Source organism: Ambystoma mexicanum, chromosome 12, assembly GCF_040938575.1.
Source record: "Ambystoma mexicanum isolate Mex_15411 chromosome 12, UKY_AmexF1_1, whole genome shotgun sequence".
NCBI lineage: Eukaryota > Metazoa > Chordata > Amphibia > Caudata > Ambystomatidae > Ambystoma > Ambystoma mexicanum.
Genome location: NC_090936.1, coordinates 995,446,831 through 995,472,684, shown reverse-complemented (window position 1 = coordinate 995,472,684; position 25,854 = coordinate 995,446,831). Strand labels below are relative to the sequence as shown.

At 50.1% G+C, this 25,854-nt stretch overlaps 1 protein-coding gene across 10 annotated transcripts in view; it reads right to left on the bottom strand.

Moving 5' to 3' along the window:
* Positions 1-25,854, bottom strand: part of SBF1 (SET binding factor 1) — a 2,512,102-nt gene that overhangs the window by 2,204,764 nt on the left and 281,484 nt on the right. For all 10 annotated transcript variants that reach the window (XM_069629502.1, XM_069629505.1, XM_069629506.1 and 7 more), the window contains exon 3: positions 17,987-18,124. In XM_069629502.1, coding sequence (XP_069485603.1) covers positions 17,987-18,124 — 138 coding nt within the window. The remainder of the gene's footprint in view (positions 1-17,986; positions 18,125-25,854) is intronic.

Here is a 25,854-nt window from a genome sequence, read left to right as displayed (position 1 = left end):
ACAAGTTACTTACCTGTAACTGTTGTTCTCCAGCATGGGTCTGGCATGGATTCACATGCTCATGAATATTCCCCGTCGTCAGGCTGGGAATCCTCGGTAAAGAAAAAACCAGTATCAGTTTCGTTTCTGATCTGTCTTTCTTAGTAGTAACCAATCACTGATCTATGCGTCATACTGACCACAGCCAATGACTGCCCTCTACCTAAGCCCCACCTCTGGCAGCCATCTTCAGATTTGGAAGCACGTGAAGTGGCAGTATGACCAAGTGAAGAGCCGCAGAGGGGTAGGTGGGAGGGTTCGCATGTGAATCCATGCCAGACCCATGCTGGAGAACAACAGTTACAGGTAAGTAACTTGTTCCTTCTCCAGCATGGGGTCTGGCATGGATTCACATGCTCATGAATAAAGAATACATAGCAGCACCCACATGCACAACCACGGGAGGTGGTAAAGGCTCAACATTAAGCATCACATCAAACTCAACATTAAGCAATCTTACCTCCTCACCAGGCTCACCTCAGGCGAACAGGTTGCGCAGCACTGCTTGGCCGACCCCGGACTCCTCCCTGGAATCCCGATCGACGCAGTAGAATTTCGTGAAGGTGTGCGTCGACCTCCACGTAGCGGGCCTGCAAATGTCCAGCAGGGGCACACCAGATAGGAACGCCGTGGTAGCTGAGATCGCTCTGGTGGAATGTGCTCTCGGATGGCCAGGCAGCGGTCGGTTTGCCAACCAGTGACAGTACATGATACAGCCGGAGAGCCATCTGGAAATGGAAGCCTTCGAGAGAGCCTTCCCCTGATTGACAGGTCCAAAGTTCACAAAGAGTTGTGACGTCTTCTGAAAACACTTTGTGCGCTCCACGTAGAACTTCAGCGCTCTAGCCACATCCAGCGAGTGCAAAGTCCTCTCAGCCGGCGACGAAGGCGACGGGAAAAACACAGGCAACACCAAGGGTTCGTTGAGATGGAAGTCCGACGGCACCTTGGGCATGAAGGAGGGGTGCGTCCTGAGCACCACCCTCGTGTCGTGAAAAGTCAAGTACGGGGCCTTGCAGGAAAGGGCCTGGATCTCTCCCACCCGTCGTGCGGAGGTGATGGCCACAAGAAACGCTGTTTTCCACGACAGGAACTTCAACGGGGCCGAGTGCAGAGGCTCGAACGGAGGTCCCATGAGCTTGGTCAGCACCACGTTGAGCTCCCACGCCGGGGCCGGAGCCTTCACCGGCGGGAACGATCTGAACAGTCCCTTCATGAACTCTTTCACCAGACGATGAGACCACAAAGACGTCCGCCCCGTGGTTCTGGTGTATCGGGAGAGCGCAGCAAGATGAATCTTGATGGACGCGCGTGCCAGTCCAGCTTTGGCCAGCGTCAACAGGTACGGCAGTACTTGGGGAGCCGTAATCCTTAGAGGGTTAATCTTCTGTGTGTGGCACCAGACAGAGAACCTCTTCCATTTGTGTCCGTAGCATTTAAGAGTCGAGGACGCCCTGGCCTTTGCAAGAACCTCTCTGCAGTCGGCCGGTATGTCGTATCCTCCAAACTCTAGCGCTGCAGGAGCCAGGCCTGCAAGTTCAGCGACTTCGGGTCGTGGTGGAGGATGGCGCCTACTTCCCTGGAGAGCAGATCCGCGTCCACCGGCAGCTTGATTGACGGGGACGCTGACAAGTCCAGAAGGTCCGGGAACCATATCTGCCTCGGCCACGCAGGTGCGAGGATCATCCTGCACCGTGACCTCTTGAGCTGGTTGATGAGCCGGATCAGTAGTGGCAATGGAGGGAACGCGTATAGGAACAGGCCCTCCCAGGGGAACGAGAAAGCATCGCCCATGCTCCTCGGCTGGGGAAACCTGCTGGCGAACCTCCGGCACTTGGAGTTCGTCTCCGTCGCGAACAGGTCGATCTGGGGTGTGCCCCACCGGTGGAAGAGGCGATCCACTAGATCCTGCCGTAGTTCCCACTCGTGGCACGAGCGCAGCTCCCTGCTGAGTGAGTCGGCGATGGTGTTTTTTTATCCCTGCCAGATGAAATGGCACCAGAAACATCCTTTGGGCAACGGCCCAATGCCACAGGTCCTGCGCCTCCTTGGACAGTGCTGGGGACCTGGTTCCGCCCTGTTTCCTGATGTAAAACATGGTGGTGGTGTCGGTGAAGATCCTCACCACCTTGCCCTTGAGGGACGGAAGGAAGGACCTGAGGGCCCAAAACACTGCACAGAGCTCCAGGACGTTGATATGGAGGGACTTCTCCGTCGGGAGCCAAAGGCCTCTCGCGTGCGGGTGCCCCACCACTGGATCGCTCGTCGGAAACTCTCGTCGAGTGTGATCCTCTCCTCGTAGCCGCCCGTCGTTTGGATCCAGCGCGCGTCCAGGAACTCCTGCAACAGGCGCATCCGGAGCCTGGACATGGGAATGAGGTAGATGCAAGAGGACATCATTCCGAGGAGGGACTTGATGGACCTCACCTTGGCCGCGTCAGAAACCAACATCCGCTGTACCTTGCCCAGGATGGCCCTGGTCCTTTCCTCCGACGGGGAGGCCAGAAGGGACACTGTATCGAGCTTCGCTCCCAGAAACAGTGCGTCTTGCGCGGGTACCAGGTGGGACTTGGCGTAGTTCACGGAGAATCCCAGGTCCGTGAGAAGTTGGACGGTCCTTGCCGTGTGCTCCACGGCGAGCTCCCTCGTCTTGGCTCGGATGAGCCAGTCGTCCAGGTAGGGGTAGACGTGGATCCCCTCTCGGCGCAGCTGCGCCGCCACTGGTGCAAGGCACTTGGTGAATATCCTGGGTGCCGACCGTAGACCGAAGGGAAGGGCTCTGAACTGATAGTGACGCCCTTGGACCACGAACCTGAGGAATTTTCGGTGCCCCTTTAGGATGGGAATATGGAACTAGGCATCCTCCAAATCCAACGACGACAGGAAGTCGCCCTCCTCCAGCTGACCCAGGACGTGCTGGAGGGTGACCATCCGGAACTTCTGTGCCTTGATGAACTTGTTCAGCCGTCGTAGGTCTAGGATGGGGCACCATCCTCCCGTCTTCTTCACGAGGAAGTATCTTGAGTAAACTCCGGAGCCCCGAAGCCTCTTTGGGACAAGTTCGATGGCGCCCTTCCTTAGCATCGCCCTTACCTCCCAGAGAAGCTGAGGGACGTGAAGCTCTTTCCTGGCCACAGGGGGGACGCGCGGGCCCCTTCTTTGAAACTCGAGCGCGTGGCCCTGGGCTAGGGCGTCCAGCACCCAACGGTCGGTGGAGATGGACTCCCACAAGCTCGCCAGCCGGCCTCCCACCGGGGTGCTTCGGTGGGGGCCCGACCCCACGGCCGGTTCAATCCTGCTTAGACGAGGCTTTGCCGCCTTGACCTCCTTGGCGACAACGGCAGGGGCCGCCTGACTTGCCTCGTCTCTTGTAAGCTTCCTGAGACGTCGAACGGGCCGCTTGACAGTAGGTGGAAAATCCGCCGCCGGAACCTTTGGAGGCGCCCTTGCCTCCGCCGCTCCGAAAGGGCGGCCGCCGTTGCTGGAGAACCCCTAGAGCCCGGGCCGTCTCCGTGTCCGCTTTAATGGACTGAAGGGAATCGTCCACTGTTTTCCCAAACAGGTTGCTCCCATCGAACGGCATGTCCAGGACTCTGGTCTGTATGTCTTGACGGAAGTCAGTAGCCTTGAGCCATCCACGCCGCCTAAGGCACACGCCGTTGCCCAACTGGCGAAATCCAGTGTCGGCGATGTCCGTCGCAATAGTGATGGCGTGGTCCGACGCCACCTCACCTTCCTGCAAGATCTCCAGGGCATCCGCCCTCTTGTCGTCCGGTAGGAAGTCCAGCAGAGGAGCCAGCTTGTACCACAGGTCCCTGTCGTACCGGGCTACGATAGCCAAGGCGTTAGCCGCCTTAATCGTCGTCGCTGCAGACGAGATGACCATGCGCCACATCGTGTCCAATTTCTTTCCCTCGCCGTCCGGCGGGGTAGTCGACGTGGAGGCTGCACCCCCCCCCCCCGCTTTCTTCCTGGCCGCCGCGGAGACGACGAAGTCCGGGGTAGGCTGTGCCCGGAGGCACAAGGGGGCCGCGTCCGGGACCCGGTACTTCTTCTCGTACCGGTCTCTTCTAGCCGGCGTCGTGGATGGGTTCTTGAGGAGGGCGAGGCCCTCATCCCAAATATCGTCCAGTAGAGGTACCGCGAGGACCATCTTCCTCTTGGCCTCGCGCCGCTGATAAAGGAAACCTTCCTTCTTCTCCTCAGGGCGTGGCTGGAAGAGCTTGGATGCCCTGGCGATCATGGAGTGAAAAGATCCAATGTCGTTGGGCGGGGAAGCCCGGGTGGGAGGAGACGACGGCAGATCCTCGTACACCTCGTCGTCCGTACCCGTCACGGCCGTGTCAGTCCCCGTATCATCCCCTCGAGTCGTGGACGGGGAGGAGGGCTGAACAGGGCACAACAGCTGAAAAGGAGGTGGAGGGTGAATCCTTCTTTTCTTAGGAGGGGGGCTGCCCGAAGGGCCTGGTTCCGGGTCCCCCGACGGGAGTGGTTCCTCCACTGGTAACGGCAGTCTCGTCCTTATCTCTGAGCCTAAGGACTGTATAGCCAACAAAATGGCCGCCGAGTTGTCTTGCGGCACTGGCAGAGGGGAATCCGACGGGCGGTCAGGGGCCCCGTCGGTACCCTCGACGATGTCGTTGTCTCCTGCGTCGGGATCCCTCCCGACGGGCTGGTCTTCTTCCATGCCAACGCCATGGCTTAAGACCTCGATCAGTTCTTCCTCAGAGGTTGAGGCCGAATCCACGGCGACCTCCTGCCCCCCCTTTTTCTTCTCCGTCGGAGGTTTCACAGGGGTCCTGTCGATGGGCATAAAAGAGGACTCCCTCCGCGGTGGCAGGGAGACTGAGCCCCGAGGTCGCCACCACAGGCGTAGCCTCCACAGGCTGAGCCAGGGCCGCCGCGACTGTCTCGATAGAGGCCTTGGCTGGATGGATTAAGGCTTTCACCACCCTTGGTGCGCTCACCGCCTTCTCCTTGAGGGGGGGGGGACACTGCCTCGCTCCCCCTCCGCCTTCAAGCTCGACCGGGGCCTCTCCAGGAGCTTCGCCGGGTGCTCGGCCTTCCTCTTACCCGACCCAGAGCGCTGGCTCGTGGTTGATGGTGCCGAGGAGGGTGCGCCCTGCCTGGCGCCCGTAGAGCCCGACCGTTCGGCGCTCCCGGTGCCAGCGGACTCGCGGTGCTTGGCCTTATGTTGGACCCCCGTCGCCGGGGCGTCCTCAAAGGTCTTAGAAGACCGCTCGGATTTCTTCCTCTTCTTCTCGCCGGACGGGCTCTTCCCTTCCAGCCAGTTGGCGAGACGTTGATGGCGGTCCTTCATGGTCCGCTCCGACATGTTGCCGCAAAACGCACAGTCCTTCTCCACGTGCGTCTTGTCTTCATGTAGGTAGTAAAGACAAAAGGAGTGTTCGTCTTCCTTAAAGACATTCTGCAGCTGGCATCCAGGGCAGACCCTGAACAGCTTTCCGGGCGTCGAGCTTCCCTTCTCCTGGGCCATGACCGAGATGGGCCTGAGAAACTTCTGGAGTCCTCCAAAAGCGTAGCTTGATGAATCTTCACCTTTGAGGGGCGTAGACGAATCCGACACAGGTCCCCGTTGATCGGATGGAGAGTCGGTGGAGCTTGAGGCTCTTTTGACCGAAAAAAACCAAGTTTTTGAGAAAAAACGTGAAAAAATAGCACTAACGCTCGAGAGCAATAGCACGAGGATCCCAACACATGAACGTGCGGTAAAAATCTGAAGATGGCTGCCAGAGGCGGGGCTTAGGTAGAGGGCAGTCATTGGCTGTGGTCAGTATGACGCAGAGATCAGTGATTGGTTACTACTACGAAAGACAGATCAGAAACGAAACTGATACTGGTTTTTTCTTTACCGAGGATTCCCAGCCTGACGACGGGGAATATTCATGAGCATGTGAATCCATGCCAGACCCCATGCTGGAGAATTATATACTTTGATACCAAAGCTCTAGTCAGTGTTTGCTTGTGCTATTGTGTCTGAGTGCCTATTGTGTATACTTTACACACTGCCTAACTCTTCTTGAGGGAAGTCTGACTGATCAGCCACAGCTACAAGGTAAATCTGGGTGGTGCAGACTGCTACCAAGTGGGTTTACTGCCAACACGTAGTCCTAAATCTTTTGCAGTGGTCCCCAAGGGAATTGCACAGTTTTCTGCCTAACACTGAAGGACAACAGGCACTCAGTATATTGCAAATGTAGCCATCAGAAGGACACTACCCCTGTGTAGCTGGAGGGGTAAGGGGTGCACAGTCAGGAAAACACTGCACCAATGGTGTGAGGGGGGGCAGGGGGAACACCAGTAGTAATGGCCAGTCCTTATGGCTGAGCAGCGCCACAGCAGCTCTGTGCGTTCCCCCAGCCAGTAACCCCGCCGGGGATGAGTAATGCACTGAGCAAGGGGGGCACGCAGGACCCAGAACCTGGCCGTCTGCAGCAGTGAAGCCCCAGGGTGCCCCGGTATCTGCGCAGCCCCAGCAGCGCCACGCTGCCCGCGCACCCGTAGCGGCCAAGGCCTCCAGAGCGATACCTGGGCTCACAGCAGGGGGGGACTGTAGTGTAGCAGCAGGGGAGCGGGCCAGGCCATCACAGCTCACCGGGACGCAGGGATCAGTACTGGTCAATGTGGTCAACAAGTGTGGCTCAGGCAACATTCCGCCTCCCCCCCGGTGCCGCAGAGTCACGTAGTGTGTGGTGAAGAATGGAGGGGGCGCTGTTATAAGAGGCCGCAGCACAAGCCTACGGTCCACTCCCAGCCTGCCCCTCCAACAGGACTCTCTGCCCGCAGTGCTGGTCGGAGGTCCCCAATGTGTTGCTGGAAGGTGCGAAAGGTCGCGGCCAAGATAAACGCTGGGACCGGCCCCCAGCCTTATGAAGAGCGCCGTAGGCAACAATGTCACTACGGCGGGCGTTAGAGGTGCCCCGCGCTGGAGTCCAACTCGGATGGACCGAGAGTTGCAGTGTGGATGTCTCAGCCTGTCACACAACGCCTGCAAGGGGAGCGCAGAAGGGAGCACAGCACAACAAGCAGCCGCCCCTCCCCCAACAGGCCTGTGAAACCGCGCCACTCTGGTCACTTGAGGAGAACCATCTATGGTTTCGGAAGCACCTCAAAACCTTCCTCTTTGCTTCTGCTTTCTCTCTCCCCTGCTAATTCTTCGCTGAATCTGCACCGAATCTGCAACTGGGCCACTCTCGCCGACCTCGGTCCTGGGCCCAGCCACTCTCCACTTGCACTGCCTCCCTGGCAACCCCTGCACTGCGGGACTGTCTCTGTATCCCTACAGCCCCCGTTCCCAGCACTTGTCTGCACTTACCTTGCACTTGCCACCAGCTGGCCCTTATTTATTTTATTCTACTTACCTTGTACTGCACTTCCCCCCCTCCCCTCCCCTTGCACTTTCTCCCTTCCCCCTACCCCTGCACTTGCGCGATCTGAATGACACCTGGCCTAGTAGGATCGTTGTCTGTCTTCCCCTGTTCCCCCCTCCATGCCTCGTCGCGCCTTGAAACACTTGAAACCCTTGTGTATAGGCGCGTTACAAATGCCATATATCATCATACCACCAGCCTGCCTGCCATGGAGCCTCAGGGCGACCAGCTCTCACCGAACGGCCATTAACGCCACTAAAGTACCTATTCAGGGAACGCTAGGCAGCCTGAACGTGCAGGGAGGCCCCTTGGAGCAGCTGATGAGTTTTCAGAGAAATTCGCAGCACCACTTCATCGGTTAAAATAAATCTGAATTCTCCCCTGGTTGGAGCCAACACTCAGGCGGCCAAGCTCTTTGCGCGCAACAGTGCCCCGCAGCTTCTGTTTAATTTGACAATTTTAATTGTCTGTCTTATGTTAGGTTTCCATTTATTCAATAGCACACCATCACCTGGGGGTAACCTGGCACTGAGACCAGAAGACGGTGGACAAAATAAAGTGGGAGGCCAATGATCAGCTCAGTGTGGAAAAAGGAATGTTTTGAGGCATTTTCTGAAAAGGGGAAGTACTCCGTTAGCCTGAGGGAGAGAGGGAGGGCATTCCAAAGGCAAGGAGCCGCCACCGAACAAGCACGACCACCAACCATGTCGTTCCTAAACCGAGGAACGGCTAGCAGAATGAAGGGCCGTGGTAGGAGCATAGGCCGAAATGTTGTCCTGCAGAAAAACCACACCCATCCTATGTAACGCACAATGGGTAAGACAGAGTCAAACGTAATGAGACACTCGACAGGCAGCCAGTGGACTAGAGTCAAAATAGGTGAGGCGTGGGAAAAACACGGCAGGCCCGCAACGAGGCGTGCAGCTGAATTCTGCAAAATCTGAAGCCGGTGAATGTGGTATTTGGGCTTAGCAAAAAGAACTGCAGTGCAATGGTTGAGGGCTCCAGAATAGCAGTAGCAATAACAGGGACACGAAGATGCTTAGGAAGGAAGGGAATCACCTTCTTGAGTATTTTAGGTTTGAAGAAGCCCAATTTGCAGATAGCACTAACCTGGGGCTCCGGAGATAAAGAAGAGAAGATTGTAATCCCAATGTTTTTTTAAAAGAGAACAGGCACTGGCATATTCTCAAGGCTGACAGGCCAGACATCCAAGGTCCGCGCCTGACTGAGCAAGCAGACCGATTATCATGACCTCGGACCCCTCGCCGTTTAACTTGAGCCACTTAGTACTCGTCCACCTGCCTATGGATGTGAGACATTATCCAAGATACCTGGCTGAGTCAGATGGATTATGATCCACTCTCAAAATGAGTTGGTGTTGTCTGCATAAGAATAGGAACACCACCCATGGGAACGGATCAACTCTGCCAGGGCCCTAACATTGACGTTAAAAGAGGCGACACGGCGGAGCCCTGATGCCACAAGTCAGCAAGGAGGTACAAGTACCAAAGGGGCTGGGGGGGAGACAGAGCGGTGGGAAAGAGGCAAACCACTGCAGGGCAGTCCCCGTAATGCCAACCTCCTCGAGGTGACGACACAATAGAATGGTCGATCATATTGAACACCGCCAACTAATCAAGCAGGATTAGGAGAGTCGTGCCACCTTGGTCCCTTATAAGTTTGATATACTCCATCACAGAGACCAGAGGAGCTTCAGTCCCCATAAGGGGGCGAAACCCAGACTGATGGCTATGCAAAACAGAGTTTGCTTCCAGGAAATCTGTCAGTTGAGGCATAACAATAGCCTCAACAGTCTTCATGAGGAACCTCAAAAGAAATAGGCCGGCAGTTAGCCAAGATAGAGGGATCCAAGTTAGATTTCTTCAAAAGAGGGGGAAACCAAGGCCATTTTGAGTGCAGTAAGACCAACCGCGTTGAGGAGTGATCAATAGCCAAAATGATAGTGGGGGAGGAAGCTCAGACTTTATCTCCTTGTGTACATACAGAGGAATGGGGTAAAAATTACATCCAGAACAAGCTGCTCGCCAGCCTCAAAAAAGTTGAGACAATCTGGGTTGGGGAAGAAACAAACACTGGGCAGGTATTCAGCCTCTGTGGAAGTCAAAATATTAGATATAAGGAGGGGGGGGCGTGCCCGGTTACGAGACGATGCGGACGTGAATCTGCACCGCTCCGCGAGCCGCCACATAATCCTGAAACATCCTGCCTGATTTCGACAAGATGGACCAAAAATAAGCAAACGTACGGAATGCGGAGGATCTGCTCTATATCCTGGTAAATTCTAGGGACAAAACGCATACACGAGGAAGAGAAACATCGACTCTGGTCCGAGGCCACGTTTTGAAACGCTGCTACAAACAAAATGGCCGCCGCGTATCCCCTAGGCCCTGGCCGGGCCACACAGTGAGCTGCAACCACCCCCGCGGGGTTTGAGAAGACGGCGCTGAAACCGGTGACTCGTACCTGAACGCAAGTTGACCCTCCGCACGCATCGTCAAGCGTGGGGCGGCGTGTATCCACAGCCAGGGTCCGCCGGCGGGGACCGCGAGCCAACACAGCTCGCGCTGCGGACGAGGGAGACTCACCATAGCATACCGCTGGAGACGCCACTGGTAGACAAAGAACCTGGGGGAATACAGTACGTTCCTGGGGCGGAAGCGGTGAGGCAACGGAGCGGACTGCGGCTCCAGCCATAATACGCTTCCTCCGTAGCGCGGAGCTGGTGCCTAATAACTGTAAACTACCGTCTCATCCGCCGCTACCTTGTCAGTGCTACGGGCGGTAGAAGCAGTCTCCCAAACAACGGAACTGAGCAGACGTGGGGCCATACCCCAGTCCGAACATTGCCCACACCAACAGCTCGCCGATAGAAGCAAAGAGCGGGAGAAGAGACCAGCATAAGACTGCCCCGGGCAGCCTGGCGAAACAACCCTGGGCGGCCCACGAAAACACCGGCACCGAGCGTTCGTCCTGTGAAGCTGTCAAACCGCCTGGGAGCATCTGTACCCTGGCGCTACTGTGCGACCTATCCAAGTGTGTGCGGCCACTACGCACCTCACTAAAATACTGCAGTGGCCCTGGGACACATCGGAGAAAATGGGGAAAGATAAAGCTAAGAAACTCCCGACACAGAGCAGAATGGAACAATATACAATCCCTTCGACACAGGTGTAACGCTCACCTGATTCCCGTAGAGGCGCCGGTCTTGACTGGGCGTATACCGTATCTTCAAAGGTGATGTGTAACACACGGCTGGCTCTTTGGGCTGGACCTCTGTGCACTGTATGTCTGGCTCGAAGGGTAAGATGTCTGCAGATAGAAAATGTGGGATTAATGAACTGGGTTATTGAATGTCTCTCTCTTCTTCCCTTTCTCTTCTCCTGTAGAACCCCAAAGGTTAACGCTCTCACCTTAGGTAAGTGAACGCCATGCTCTCCATCTGCCTCGAGGCAGGGTGCTGTAACCAGTTTCTTCACTGGATAAGGGGAGCAGGCCTCTTGACTTCAGAGGACTGCTGTCCGTCGTTTACTGCACGAACGGTAAGTTTCGAGTAATTCTAATGTCTTTAAAGTCTTTAGTAATGATGTCTCTTGTTTTGCAGGGTTCCGGCGATGGCGGATGGCGGGCTGAAGTGAGTTGAAGATGGAGCCCGTGTGATGAATAGAAGCGCCTGGAAGCACGTAAGTAAGCGCTTGTTGCCTGCTTCACGATGCGCTCCAACTGTCTTTTTATTTTGCAGGTACAAGTTCGGGGCGGCTGCAGGGTGCCGGAATACCCACTGGGTTAGATGTGGAAAGGAGTAATGGCACGTGAGTATTAAAGTTCCCCAATATCTTTAAACGCACCTTGTTTTGTCACGAAGAGTAGGTAAGCCTTTGTCTTTCAGATGCCGGAATGCAGCGCGAGGCGTTGGTGACAGCCGATGGACCAGGTAGGTGAAGAGCTGTCACTGAAGACCGTAATGTTAACCTGTGCTTTCTTGTCTTTATAGGTGTTGCTGAAGACTGGATTCAGAATGGTAAGCCTTTTTCCTTAGGCCCAGGATCAGATGCAGAAGACACGATGAGCGTTCTGCTGCTGAGGATGCAGAATAACGCAAAGCAAGATTCATCCATCGGGTGTGGTTTAAATAGCCTCCTGTAGTGCTTAAGAGTCTCCTTCCACAGCCACGCCTAAGAAAAGAGTTCCTGCTTTCCAGAAGAGTTCCAGTGTTCTGAATCTAGGGAGTGGCTCCTGCCCCACCCAACAGGAAAAGTAGTTCCAAACAGAAGAGGATCAGAGACTCAACTGGCAGGCAAGTAAGCAGCATGGTCTGCTGCAGGCAAGTCCACCCAAGCATTATGAGCCCGGCGCTTCCAGCGCTGGGACTGGGCATATTTATGAGCCTGGTGCCACTGGCGCCAGGACTGGGTCCAAAAGGTCCCAATTGGGACTGGTTGGCACTCAGAACCTGGGTTATGGATCTGCTTCCAAGGGAGTTGGGAAAACCCTGACCTTTTGGAAGCAGAGATCATGACAACAGGTCCCCGACTACCATCCGGTCACCCTGGAAGAAGGACAACCGGGTAACGCAATCTCCCTGAGGGACATCATGGCCGCCATTGCAGACTCCCGCACGTCAATGGAGCAAAAAATGGATGGGATAAGCCTGGAAGTGTCCCTCCTCAGACACGATCTCCAAAAGCTGATGGTGCGAACTGGCGAAGTCGAACAGCGCATCTCGACTACAGAAGATGGAGTATGAGACATGCAACACCAGCTCAGAAGCGTTACTTCGAAACTCAAACTGCTGGAAAGCCGAGTTGAAGACGGTGAGGGCCGCTCAAGGCGCAATAACATGCGCATAATTGGCATACCTGAGAAAGCTGAAGGCCCCTGCATGGAGCTCTTCCTTGAACAATGGCTAACAGACCTATATGACCTGAGCGCCTTCTCCAAGTTTTTCTCTATAGAATGAGCACATAGAGTACCCACGGGTAGACCAACGCCTGGGGTGCCACCACGCACAGTAATTGCGAGATTCTTAAATTACAGGGACCGTGACGCCCTACTGCAACTGGCACGGACCAAAGGCCCGATCACCTTTAACGGCTCCAGGATCGCCTTCTTTCCGGACTACACGAGAGAGGTGCAGAAAGCGAGGCAGTCTTTCCACCAACTTAAAAAGCACCTGCAAACATTGGGGGTCAAATATGGCCTACTTTTCCCAGCACAGCTTAAGATTTACCACAAAGGCACATCAATCCATTTCAGTGATCCGAAGGAAGCATGGCAATGGGCGGAACAACATATAGAGGGGGACTGGTCAACTCTCCGAACCAGCAGGGGAAGAAACAGACCGCCCCCCCGACCAACAACATGCACCCCGACCGCCCCCGGAACAAGACCTACCAGAGGACAGCGATGGATGACCCCTGTCACCACTCCTGGCGACGCCCAGCGGTATACCAGTGAGTACACAATGCACTACCCAAACACAATCCACAAACCGTACCTGCTGACACGAATCAACACACTCCCTAAAATTGCGGCCGCGGGGTCGACTCGCAGCCACACGCTAGAGGGGCCCCCACCCTCTAAGAGACACATCAGAGTAGCCCGAGCGGTGCTAACCCCTGATTGCACACCGCCAGGGACCAGCATACATACACAATTTGAGTTGAGTTTATTGCATGTAAGGTGTCCAGTTGACACCCGTGGTTTTCTAGGTTCGGGTGAGCGATGCTTCTAGTTGGGAGGAGTATGGGGCGGGGGGTAACGGGTTTGTTAAGTTTCATTACACACGGGACACGTCAGGCACGAAACATATCAGGACCAATCAGTATGAGCATAACTTATGGCCACAAGCTCGCGAGACGCGACACATCGTTATCGGCAGCACACGTATCCACTCCCACAAGCGGACATGGCATCACATAACACTGCTCATGCCCTCAGAACACTCCGGCTCATGACGTGGAATGTCAATGGCCTTGGCAACGCTATCAAACGGTGCCTGGTTAGGCAATTCCTTAATAGACGGGCACCAGACATAGTGCTTCTGACTGAGACCCATCTTGCGGGCACGGAATGCACCCTGTTCAAACGCACAAACTACAAGCTGACACTCCACTCAGGCTTCACGAAGGGATCAAGGGGAGTCATGGTCCTGTTACACAAAAACCTTCCTTTCCAACTCACCACAGTGCGCCTGGACACTGGCGGCAGATACGTATATGTGACGGGCAGGTTGTGGGATCAATCCATCGCACTGTTAGCCACCTACGCACCACCAACCCAACTGGACCAACTGCTCACAGACATTGCCCCGCTGATCACGAACGACACTTCCAACCTGCTGGTTCTGGGTGGAGACTTCAATGAAGTCATGAACGTAACTTTAGACCGCTCACATTTACGCAACAGGAACCCCAACGCAACTACCCGACTCGCCACATTCACCAATGCACTGGGTCTATGCAACACATGGAGAGAACTCCACCCAGACACTAGGGAATACTCCTTCCATTCAGGGGCACATGCCTCCCTATCTAGGCTGGACTACTTTTTCGTCCCGGCCTCTGATTTACACAAGGTACAGGAAACAGACTTGCTCCCTAGAGGCATTTCGGACTACTCCCCGCTTGAACTAAAAATCACAACATCCAGGCCGATTCCCCCGCCGAGTTGGCGACTAAATAACTACTACTTGGGGGACCCCGAGCTAGTGGATTAACTCCAGGAGAGCACAAACATACTTTGAGCTTAATACACAGTCTGCTTCTAACCCTGAGACACTGTGGGAAGCCTACAAGTCAGTGCTAAGGGGCGAGCTAATATCATGGACGACTGCCCAAAAAAGAAAGCATCTTAGCAAGATACTTGAAGCAGAACAGCAAGTGAAGCAGGCAGAGGAAAAGCACATAAACGAAGACACACCGGACACAAACCGCACCCTGCTTCGAACACAAAAGAAGCTCCAAAATACAGCAATGGATAACGCAAGACACATACTGCGATGCGAGCGAGAATCTATGAAACGGGAGACCAAGTTGGGAAGATGCTGGCATGGCTGAAAAGGAAAGAGCAAGGGCGCAGCCATGTCTTGCGGCTGGGGACAGGAGAGCAAAACACTCGTGTAACGGACCAGGACATAACACAAGGCTTTGCAGAGTATTACGCAGAAAGATACCACCACACGCAATTGCAACATGCATGGAGCACCCACCAACAAAATATACGGAACGTACCGGAAAGCTCCCCCCTTGAATGCAATATGGTGTCGGACCAGGTGAAACGGAAAGTCACCTCCACCTTGTACAATGTGATTACATCCTTTGCGACACCAGAATTGACCAGCCTGAAGACCAAATGGGAACGGGACGTGGGACCGCTCCAGCCGGAAGACTGGGTGGAGGCCCTAATGTACCCGCGCTTGGTAACCATCTCTTCAAGACTCAGGCTGGTCCAACTAAAGATCCTGCACCGCGTCTATTACCCAAGAGTCGCCCTTTTCCGCTGGGGGAAGACGACAGACGTACGCTGCCTGCGATGCAAGCGTGAGGAGGGCCCATTCCTCCATATCCTATGGGAATGCAACAATATCCAACAACTCTGGCAGAAATGCTGTGACAAACTATCCAGCGTTATAGGCAAGACAATAGTCAGATGCCCAAAACATCTCCTTCTGGGGATCTCTAATGAAACCGACCTGTCCAGGTATGAAAAGATACTTTGCTCCACTGCAACGGCCGTGCTCCGGCGGAATATAGCACAACTGTGGGGCACAGAACGCACTCCGGACTACGACCAATGGTCGTGGATGTGGACATCTGCGCTGACATGGAACAAAATATGGAGTAGCTGGGAAGACGCCAGCTAGAAGGCAGGTGTGCCACGGCAGACGCTAGGAACGGACAGGGCCGCATGATGCTGAATGAAGCGAGCCAGGAACATACTGATTGTGCCACGAGTAACTCCTGCTTTGGCAAAGTCTGACGGACCACTAGACAGCAGTCCCAGTTATCATGAGCTTTCTTTTTTTTCTCTCTCTTCTTTCCTCTCTTTTGTTGTTTTTAATTTTTCTACCTGCTTCTCTCTCCTCTCCTGAAAATGTTGATTGTATGACTGCTCCCTTGCTCCCATCCCTGACACACAGGGAGATGCATGTACTGTTAAGTTGTTTTCCTATCTTTAAAATCAATAAAGTTTTTGATCAAAAAAAAAATTAGATATAAGTGCATATTTTTGTATAAAAAAAGTAAGTCGTAGAGGTCTTGAGACGCCGGGACCTGAACTGAAATCGAGCCGGAACAGGAAAGCTCTGTGACTGCTGAGTAATGTGCTTTAGGTTTGTTAACTGCCAGCAAGATGGAGTTTGCAAAGTACTACGTTTTAGCACATTTGATGGCCGTTAATGAGTTACCCCCAACTCCCAAACCCCAACTCTTTTTTAGGACTTGAGCCCTGTTACTAATTCTTCAAAGTACGATTACAGCGAACTCACAAGCCCCATTAAAACATGTACATTCCCCAGTAGTGCTCCGATTTGAATTTTTTACACTGATTATTTTTGTTTAGCTCATGCTAAGGTTTTGCTTTTCTTTTCCTAGGCAAAGATTTTCTGCTCAAAGCTGTGAGGGTTTACCAGAATTCCACAAAGCACAGCATGGGCAGACATTTCCCAGTTATAAGCTCAATTTTGCCATCTGAAATCATGGGCTTCAGTTAAGGGTGTACCACTATTCAGCTTCGAATAAGTATTCGGCTGAATACTGGCTGAAAATTAGGTATGCGGCCAAATACTTAATTATCATTTGAAGCCGAATAGTTTCCCCAACAAAATACATGAAGTACTGCTTTGTCAGTGTGCCTAGAATAATTCAGGCATGTCATGTTTACCCTTTAAAAGGATAATTAAACAAATGCGGCTGTCACTTTTTGATGGAGTACAGGCAGAGCATAAGTGCAAACAAAGTCCCTGCCCTTCATTTCCTGGACAGAATCATCTGGTGGTTTGCTTGGGAGGGGTGAGCTGAAGTAAAAGTCTTAATATTGTGAATGTGTCTCTGGTCACCCCTGTATTTTGCAGTTGAAAACCACTGAGCTGGAACAATTGTTTATGAAGCCTCTACTGGAAAATTATATTTTTTTTTTTTAGGAGCTATATTGATTTGCTGATGACCTGTGTGAGAAATATGAAAGTTACAGGTTCCAGTTGCACATCCAAATAATATAACAAAGTGAATAAAGCTGTTGCAGAGATCCCAGTGAGTTCCAAACTCTGAGTAAAATGGCTCAGGAAGTAGTGTGCCTGCAGCAATGTGAAGGTCAAGGTTATAAAAGCAAGTAAGATGGCTCAGTGGGAAGTGTGCCTTTGGCAGAGATGTGCTTTTAACATCAAAACATAGGTTCCAATTCCTGCCGTCCAACGTTCCCATGTTGTCAAAATGAGTCTCGAAATTGGGAAACATGTTACTGAAGAGCGTGGCTATATTTCTTTAACCAAAATGCCCCAGTCTGTGTCAGCAGAAATATTCTTACTAACATCAGAAAGTTAACAAAGAGGGATATTTGTGTAATAAAGACAAGGAGATACAAGTTTACAATTTAGAACTACTGCACCAAATGGATGTACAAGTGAAACAAATAAGTCAAAGAAACAAACACCTGCCAATTACAGATCTGAAAATCTGCACTGTCCATCCCTATAGGGTCAGGGGAGAACCATGGAGTACTCTGCATTCCCCATATATGTGTCTATTTCTTTCATTATTGATTTGTCATTTGTATTATTATGTCCCAAAACACCACAAACATACCCCACCCGAAAGAAATAATATTTATTAATAAAAAGATATGTTTCAAATGACACATCCACTGAGTAGTATAGGTAGAAAGCATGGCTTTAGAATGCCAAAGGTTTGCATTCAGTATCACTTCAGCAGGGTGCTAATAGATATAATCACAACTATTGTGTTTCAGTGCCTTGCTGGAGCCAGAAGGCTAAAGATGGGCAGGTCTAAAAGGAACATTTGAAAGCACAAGTAGACACATCCCACCACCCCCTCAAAGTGATTGCATACCATATATTTGGGCTAGGCTTAGTAACTTGGGCCCTGGCAAACAAGTGACACCTACGAATACACAAAAATACAAACTGTGCCGTTATTGAATCGTTTATTTTCAGATAATGTATTCCTTTCATGGTTTACACAAACATCTTCAGTAGACAAAAAAGAAATGAAATGCAATAAACAGTGGATGTACATATTTTAAAGTGTTTTTTATTTACAAAGTTGTTTTTCTTGTCTGCATAACTTTATTAAAAAGGCAACTATTCGGCACTTTATTCGGCTCTGGCCGAGTACTTGTTCAACTATTCGGTATTTGGCTGAATACTTAAATTTACTATTCATTACACCCCTAGCATCAATACACTGAGTGATCTCCAGAAAAGCAAAACATGACACATAAGAGTGTTTCATAATGTTTGTGCCCTCCCATAGCAGGAACTCGGTGCTGTCGCTACTTGGATTCAAGACTCTACTTACCTGCCCACTCTCAATGGCCTCCCAAAAGGTAAAACAGGAGCAATAATGACGCTCAGAGTTGATGTCAGTCAGTACAGCGATGAAGAAACTAGGTGGGTTTCTCTCGGTAAAGAGCTGCCATCCACTGGGCTGACAGAACTAAAAGAGAAAATAAAAAAGGACCAAATTAATAGGACACAGATGGGAACCAATGAATACAAAAAAGGTTTACAGGATACTTTACTCACAGGAAGTTCATAGTGAACATAGGATTAAAAGGACACACTGTGAACCTGACCCAAGCAGCGACAGAAAATGGAAGTGAAAGGACAAATAGTGCTGAAAAGGTATCAAGGACATGAAGTTAACAAGACACAAGTCTGACAGAATCAGAAGCTAGGATTCTAGCTACTGCATCAGATCCTTTCTAGAGGATTCTCCCATTCTGCTAACACACAGTTATGTTTGCCAGTGTTTGTGGCGCTCAGTGTTTGCCATTTTCTTGGCTTTTTGGCATGGTCTGTTTTTAAGTTTGGTTGACCTCAAAGGTTTTTTTATATTCACTCGTTGATCACATACATATATCAGAAACCAGAATATTTCAATTAAAATAACCTTCGCAGGCGCAGATCCATCATCAATTAATTGTCAACCCTTTTCTCTTCTAAACAACCAAATGTCTTCTGGGGGTATGCCTCTTCTCCTTTTACCCAGATTTCCAGGATAGGTATTTGTTCTATGGCTCTCAAAATAAGCCACAGCTTTAAGCCAGAGATCCACAATGCCAAGTTGCAGCAAAGCCAAACAAATTCAGCGTTCTTAAGCTCTGCAGGGAAGGGAATATAAAATGACCTAATATTTAATGAGAAAGCAAAAAAAATCGGTTTCCACAATTTGAGAAACTGTTCAGAGCGGATTGAATAGGTAATCTGCTCCATTGCCAAGATGTCCCATAATCTCTGAATCCAGAATGCATAGGAAGGAGGACAATTGGTTTTCCACTCTTGAGCACTGGTTCATTTAAGATCAGTCATTAATAAATCAGGGAACAATAGATGCACTGGCTGGGAGATCATTGGGTCTATCTGGTGTAATAGTAAAGTGTCTGGCTCAATAGTTCTAGGGAAACCCATTATTTATTTTACAACTACTAAAACTTAATTGCAGATGTAGGATTTGAGAAACCCACATGGTACTCATTCGAAAACCCTTTACATCTCTGCAATACATCCAGCATAAACTAGATTGGCTGGCGACCCCGTTACACAGTTTATGTATCAAATGTCAATTGAAAAATTGCCTCGCACCAGGCCTCTCTTAACTGCATGGATTTATTTATTAATGTAATATCGCATTCCTCCATGCGCAATTTCAAATATGTTCCATAATTGCTCATACAAAAGTTTGAACACCTTTATAGCGAGGATTTCAGCCCTGTTGAACTCTGAGGTGTCTACAAACTTACTACATTTTACAGTATTCTATTGGGTTATTTTAAGGCCCAACGTCCACTCCTTTCATCTATTGCATAATCTACTTTGCAATGTGTAAGCCAGTTCACTGTTCCATCTACGTATGTATCTTGAGGAGCACTTGCCTCCATTTTACAAAAAAAAATATTTTAAAAAGGGAGCTGGCATAAACAGTGGATTCTGACAGAAAAGGGTGAGAGGGCAGGGGAAGTGGCGATATATAATCTATCTGCTATTATGGCCGAAACCTTGACCAGCGGACCTGCGATGTCCGATGTATAGTCTATTCTCTATTTAGAATCTCAGAGCAAGTCCTACTACCGCTTGGTGCCCCTTTCTTCTGAGCTTTGGACATGGCTCGTAGTTCAAAATTATTTCATTTTGAGCATGGACATTTTTTTTTTTGAGCCGTTAACATGAAGTGCCTGAAAAGATAATTGGGGTAGAGCTGCCTTTTTGATTGCTTCTCTTCGCTCCAACATTCTATTTATTTAGGTTTTGCTTAATTTTTTTTGAGACGTTTAATCAATTAGCTTGATACCATGACCATATATCACTTGTGATCTTTACTCTTAAATAGATAGAGGGTGACCACAAATATACCAGCCTTTAGTCGCCAAAACATCCTTGGGTTCAAAAGGTTAGATTCAAGTCCTCGTTGAGTGGGATGCCCGACTTAACTGCTTTGAAGACTGAGAAGACACTCCTTAATGTGGATGGGCATTGATGCGTGCAAGACATCTCTCCACTGCGCAAGTCTCAGGTGAAGCGTCTGGGGGAGAAAGGGCAAAGCAGGAGGAACAGGCCACCCACCAATGGTAGGGGCCTAGATACTCCTAGCAACGCGCTCGAGTGTCCATGCCACAAAGTACCTGCGGCAAGAAGCGCAGGTGCAAAACCAGGTAATGCCATTCATAATAACTTGGCTGATGTTGCCGAGGTCAAATGATACATTGGAAAAATTGAGAGAAAAGATTGTGCAGTAAAAAAATTGCGAGTGCCATGAAAGCGCCCCCCCCAGTCCCGTCAGTGTGGAAAAAAGGACCGACGGGTGTTGCTGGTAGGTAGAGTCAGCAGGGCTAGCCACACCCATGCTGTGCAAACTACCGTGCAACCTAATTTGTTTAAAGGTGAAATGTACTTTGAACTGGAACACGTTCGCACAGCACAAGTCGCCATAGGACAGGCTCCCATAAGTATGGCGGAAAGGGAACGGGACGTAAGAGTATTTCATTTACATAAGCTTGTGTCCATTGCCAGACAGGATATCCGTTTAATTTAATAATTAAAGGTCTGCTGTGCAGTTGGATGCAAGCGTTTAAGGAGAGCAAATGCACATCCCCATAACAAATTTAGGAAAAAAAAAAGAAAAATTCCATTTGTTTGGTGTCACACAAACTCTACAACTGGTAATAAATGCAAAATAGAGAAAGTCTGTGGCGACTGTACAAAGGTGCAAACATGTTATCCTCTATGTAACCATTTCAACATAACGTTTCCATATTATCTGAAAATGTTTATTAGGACATTACAACAGCAAACATGAAGGTCCAAGATGATCTGTGCAGCAGCTGTGATTGACATAACATGTTTGTCCTCTGTGATGCCCGGGCATCAAGAGTATTCCAGCACAGGTGAGAGGTGCCACCCTTTCATGGGTGAGGTACACACTGGCGAAATCCATCAGTAACGGCTTGCATTCCTTCCCAGCAACCTGAGCCTCGCCGGAGAGTCAGCTGTTTCACCTTTACACAAGTGATTCAGCCCGTTTTCCTTCACTTGCCCTGCTTCCTGCTCCTCTGCTGAAGTCATGCACCCTCCATGCCCCCCACTCCATATTTGCACTCATCAGTTCCACTTTGTACCTCAAGTAGCCTCATAATTGTACTGGAAACAGTAAAGGGGATACCTATGCCCAGGGCCCTCAAGTGGGCAGGGGCAGGCTGGGGCTGATCCTCGGAAGGCTCTGAAATCTCGTTCTGAGGCAGGGCCCTGCCAGGGCTCACTAATCTCCCCCGGCAGCCCCAGCCGCTACAGGACAAGGCTCTTTTCTAAAGCCTGAAGCTCTCGCTCATGCGCGAGAGCTTCAAGCTTCAGAAACAAAATTACTTAAATCCACAATGGTGGCCCCGCACCTGCAAGGCATCCCTTCAAGCAAGAGATGCCCATGGGCCAGCGCCACCATTATGGAGAGAAGGGTGAGGCCAGTGGAAGCAGAGCAGGAGCTACAGGATTTTGAAAAAGAAAGGCCTCTGCTTACGGCAGTCTCACCTTTTCAGTCTCATTGGTGGCAATGGGCAGCATCACCATTAAGGCCGAAAAGGCGAAGCGATGTCCCCCGCCAGGCAAGCCTTTAGAAAATAAATGCTGAGATCAGCACCCTCTCCCCCAAGAGGCAGAGGATGCTGATCTCTACAATATGCTGCCTGGCAGATGTGCCTGTAGCCCATTGAGCCAGGGCTCGCCAAGGGGACACGGCCTAACGAGCGGGCAGGCAACCCCCTGCCATTAGGCCACGACCCCTTGATGAGCCCCAGTTCATTTCAGTGCCACTTAATGCCCGTTTACATTTGCAACCATTGGCATTTTGTTTGCGCAAAGTCTGTTCCCCCCATTTAAAAAAAAAATAACCGCAACACAGAAGATGGCGTGAATGCTACTACTGTTAACACCTGGGCGCAGCGACATTAACGCTTTGTTCAGTCAAGTGGAACGTTACCGCTCATGTCCACCCAAGAATGTTAGCAATAGAGAATGCAGGCGTCATGAGGTTAGAAACAGTCTATTTTAAAACAGGACCAATTCTGCTACTGTGTAGTAGCATGTACATTTGCTGAATTACACAGATGTTAAACAAAGCCTACTTCCTTTTGTGGGGTTTCGAGGAGAGGCCATCTCATAGCTAGAGAGCAGAGCTGTTTGCTACAGAGTTAATAATGAAAGAAAACTTAGCTTTTTCCAGCATGACACTGACATGAAAAAATTGATGTGCTACCTGGTGAACAGAATTAGCTGCAGTAAAAAGGAAATGTGGGCTAAAGAAATTTGCAAACTAAGTCTGTACATGCCATCCCTGCTCTGTATGCATTCACACCAGAAGCAAATTAAATTTAAAATGAAGGAAACTTCTAAAAAGAAAACCAATATAATAGTGTACCTATGTCAAATAAACCTACTTCAAATAAACGTACTAAGCAGCAAGAAAAAAATATTTTTAAAGCATCATTCACAAATATCTCCCAAAGTTAGCAGCGTCACTTGCTCCAACAAAATGACCATCGCTTTATGAGAGCATTCACCAAGATGCACTCTTTCTGCATCATGATATGATATATATGATATGGCATTTGTAACGCGCCTATACAAAGGTGTTTCATCCAATACGTGGGGCTTCGTTAAGGCCCTCGCTACGCTCGGGCCTGTAACTACAGCCCCGGGGGCATTACCTGGGGTGGTATTGGCCCGCTGTCTCATGGCTTATTGCCACAAACAATGTTCCAATGAGATCAAATTCCTTGTGGTCAGGTGGCAATTATTGTCTTTAAGAACTATCAATTGCTTGCTTAGCAACAAACATCCTGTCAAATGGACCCAAATACTAGGCCAAAACGGCTTTCCTGGTATTTGATCTCCGATCACCAACCCCCCCAAAAACACCTTGTTTTGACGGCATAGGTGTGCGTTAGCAAGAAGCAGTGACACCAAAATCTCAACCTCAAATGTCTTCTATTTTTGTACCTTTGCTGCACTGATAATCATGTTATCCTTCAAACAAATTTCAAACACTACAAAATTAAAATGGAGTACTCTAAAAAATAGGAATGTGCACATTTGCCGCCCAACCCTTCATAGCAAGATTGAAAGCTCTTGCAGGAAAAGGCTGCTGTGCAGGTGTGCAGGAGATGTTTCATGTCTGTACGTAATACTTGTGCCTGCATACATGCATCTAGACTTTAAAAACTGAGAATCAGACCCTCTGCAGCAAAGCCCTCGCAAGACAAGGCTGCAGTGTTGCATAGGAGACACCACTTGTCAGTATGCAATACATTGCGCTGTTAGACCATAAACGACCCTATAGTATGTTGGCCTGAAACCAATCGCATCACGTGACAAACATCGTGATCAGAGAATCGTCAATGTAACCAGAGGGCGGCCATTTTGTGAAATGTCGGCCATTTTCTTTTTTCTATGCTTCGAACTCGCACACAGTGCCATGCCAAGGCCTGAATGCCGAAATACTAACAGACAGGAATGTCAAACTATGCAGAAATACATTGTTTTTCTCCCTCACCAAGTCCTTGAAACCAAGCAGAAGCCGCATTTAATCCGTAGTCAAGGTGCCGGCCTGTCTTGCAAACGCTGTAGTAAAAGGCAGTTAAAACATGAATTACATTCTTTTAGCGGTGCTCCTTCGTGGAGAGTGGTATTCTGCTTCAGAACTATCTGACATTTTAGCTCATGACCCAAGTCATACAGATAACATAATAAAGAAATGTTTTCTCTGCTGAGAACACGATATCCTTGCTGAACCAGAAGCTCCATGTTCCCCATAACAGAAAGTTGTCTCTGCTGCCTTTGCTAGAATAACTATGTTTAGACTGAATGAAGACTTGTCATAATGTGTCATAATTGTCATGATTGTCAATCACTGAACCCTAGCCTGAATGACATGTTTGTGGGCGGATCGAATTGCCTTCGTAAAGATTATATGAAATGTATAAATATTGCTGCTTGAGCGTTGCTCTCCCCCTCACATCTCACGAGGTCTGGGAACACACGTCGTGAGGCGTTGAGACCCAGTCGGCCGACTGAGAATACTTTGAAATAAACCAGACTTGTTTGGAAAACAAATCTAGTGTCTGACCTGTCACTTGGATATACGGTTATTGTGCCTTAGTTTCCATATGTGGGATTTATGGCCTAGCAAATATGGCACCCGAATAGGGACCCTCCCACTAATGCTCCATCATATACGTTGAAGGCAAAAACGAGTCGAGGACGAAGCCGTCGAGCCGGAGTCGGAAGGTGTTTGGGGTGCCCCTGTAGAAGTGGAGACTCCTCCGCAGATCTGTACACAGCCGATCCCTGATCGATGAGCAGCGCCAGGCAGCATCAAGGCAAGGGTCCTGGAACGAGGCAAATTGAGCCAGGCCCACAGTCACGCCGATTCTTGGTTGCGTCTGTATACGGGCGAATTGCGTCCTGGGTGACGAACTGGTTGATCAGGTGAGTTGTGCCCCGATTCCTAAATATCCTGATATTGGTTGAGAGTTGCTCTTGCAAGATCAAATGCCCAGGGTAAGAAAAAGGGTAAGAATTAACCATTCCTGGGAAATGTTCTTCCTGTCTAGTGAGGTTTTTTTCACGCCGGTAGACAATTTTTGGTAACTAGCCAGGTCGCGCCACCCAAAGGGTCGCTGGCACATGAAATGTACATAAAATACGGTATAGGGGCAATAGTGTTTAATGCGATTTGGCATAGGCAGACCAGACGTGCATCAGACCTTCAGTGGACTAATAATGGGAGCTTTGAATTAGCACATATAGAACACCTAGAATCAGTATTGCTACGAAAAAAGGCCCGACCAGCAGCGTTCAGCGACGTAAGAGACTGGAGGAAGGAAGCTAATCTCCGATTAAGTAGGGAGAAACGTGTGCGTAGACAAAACAAATGTAGAGAAAGCGCTAGAGCATGACCAACATCAGCAGACAGAAGCCATTAGGAACATGAACAGGGCTTTCCAATTAGATGTACAGAAAATATATCCTCAGCAAGATTTGCATACATCAGCTGAATTAACAAAATATTAAATGAGCAAAGAAATGAACATCAAAGTACTGACCCAGTTGCACCTCCCATTCCCATTCCCATTATTCCATCTTCCCCTGCAGTAAACCATCCCCTCCAGGCCGTTCCTCTCCCTCTGTACCTGTGACATTTCCTCCACCGCCGCCAGAGCATGAGTTAGCCGCTTTAGCAGGCAGTTCTACAGAAATGGGGCCTGCGCAAGGAAGCAATAAGACAGACTCGTAGCACGATTAGAAAAGGAAGGAAAGAAGAACAAAAAGAGTGGGCCGAAACGTATATGAATGATGACAATGAAGTGGCTGTACAAAGTTCCATATCTGATCATAGAGGCCTTGGTAAACAACAGGTATTGTTAGAATGCATGGGGAATTATCGTGAAAATATGGGACGATTTGACAGATACAGTGGTACCGCAAGAGTTGCGCGATTTGGGTGTTCTTTCGAATTTGCGAGATGATGCGATGAAAGTACGAGATCAGGTAAGCCGAATATTTGTGTTTAAGGGAGAACTTGATCGATTGCATAAAGAGCTATTGATAAAAGATATGTTCAGCAACGGTTTTTACCGCCGTTGAAACCTGTTGGTGAAGAGATGCAAATTCGTACGC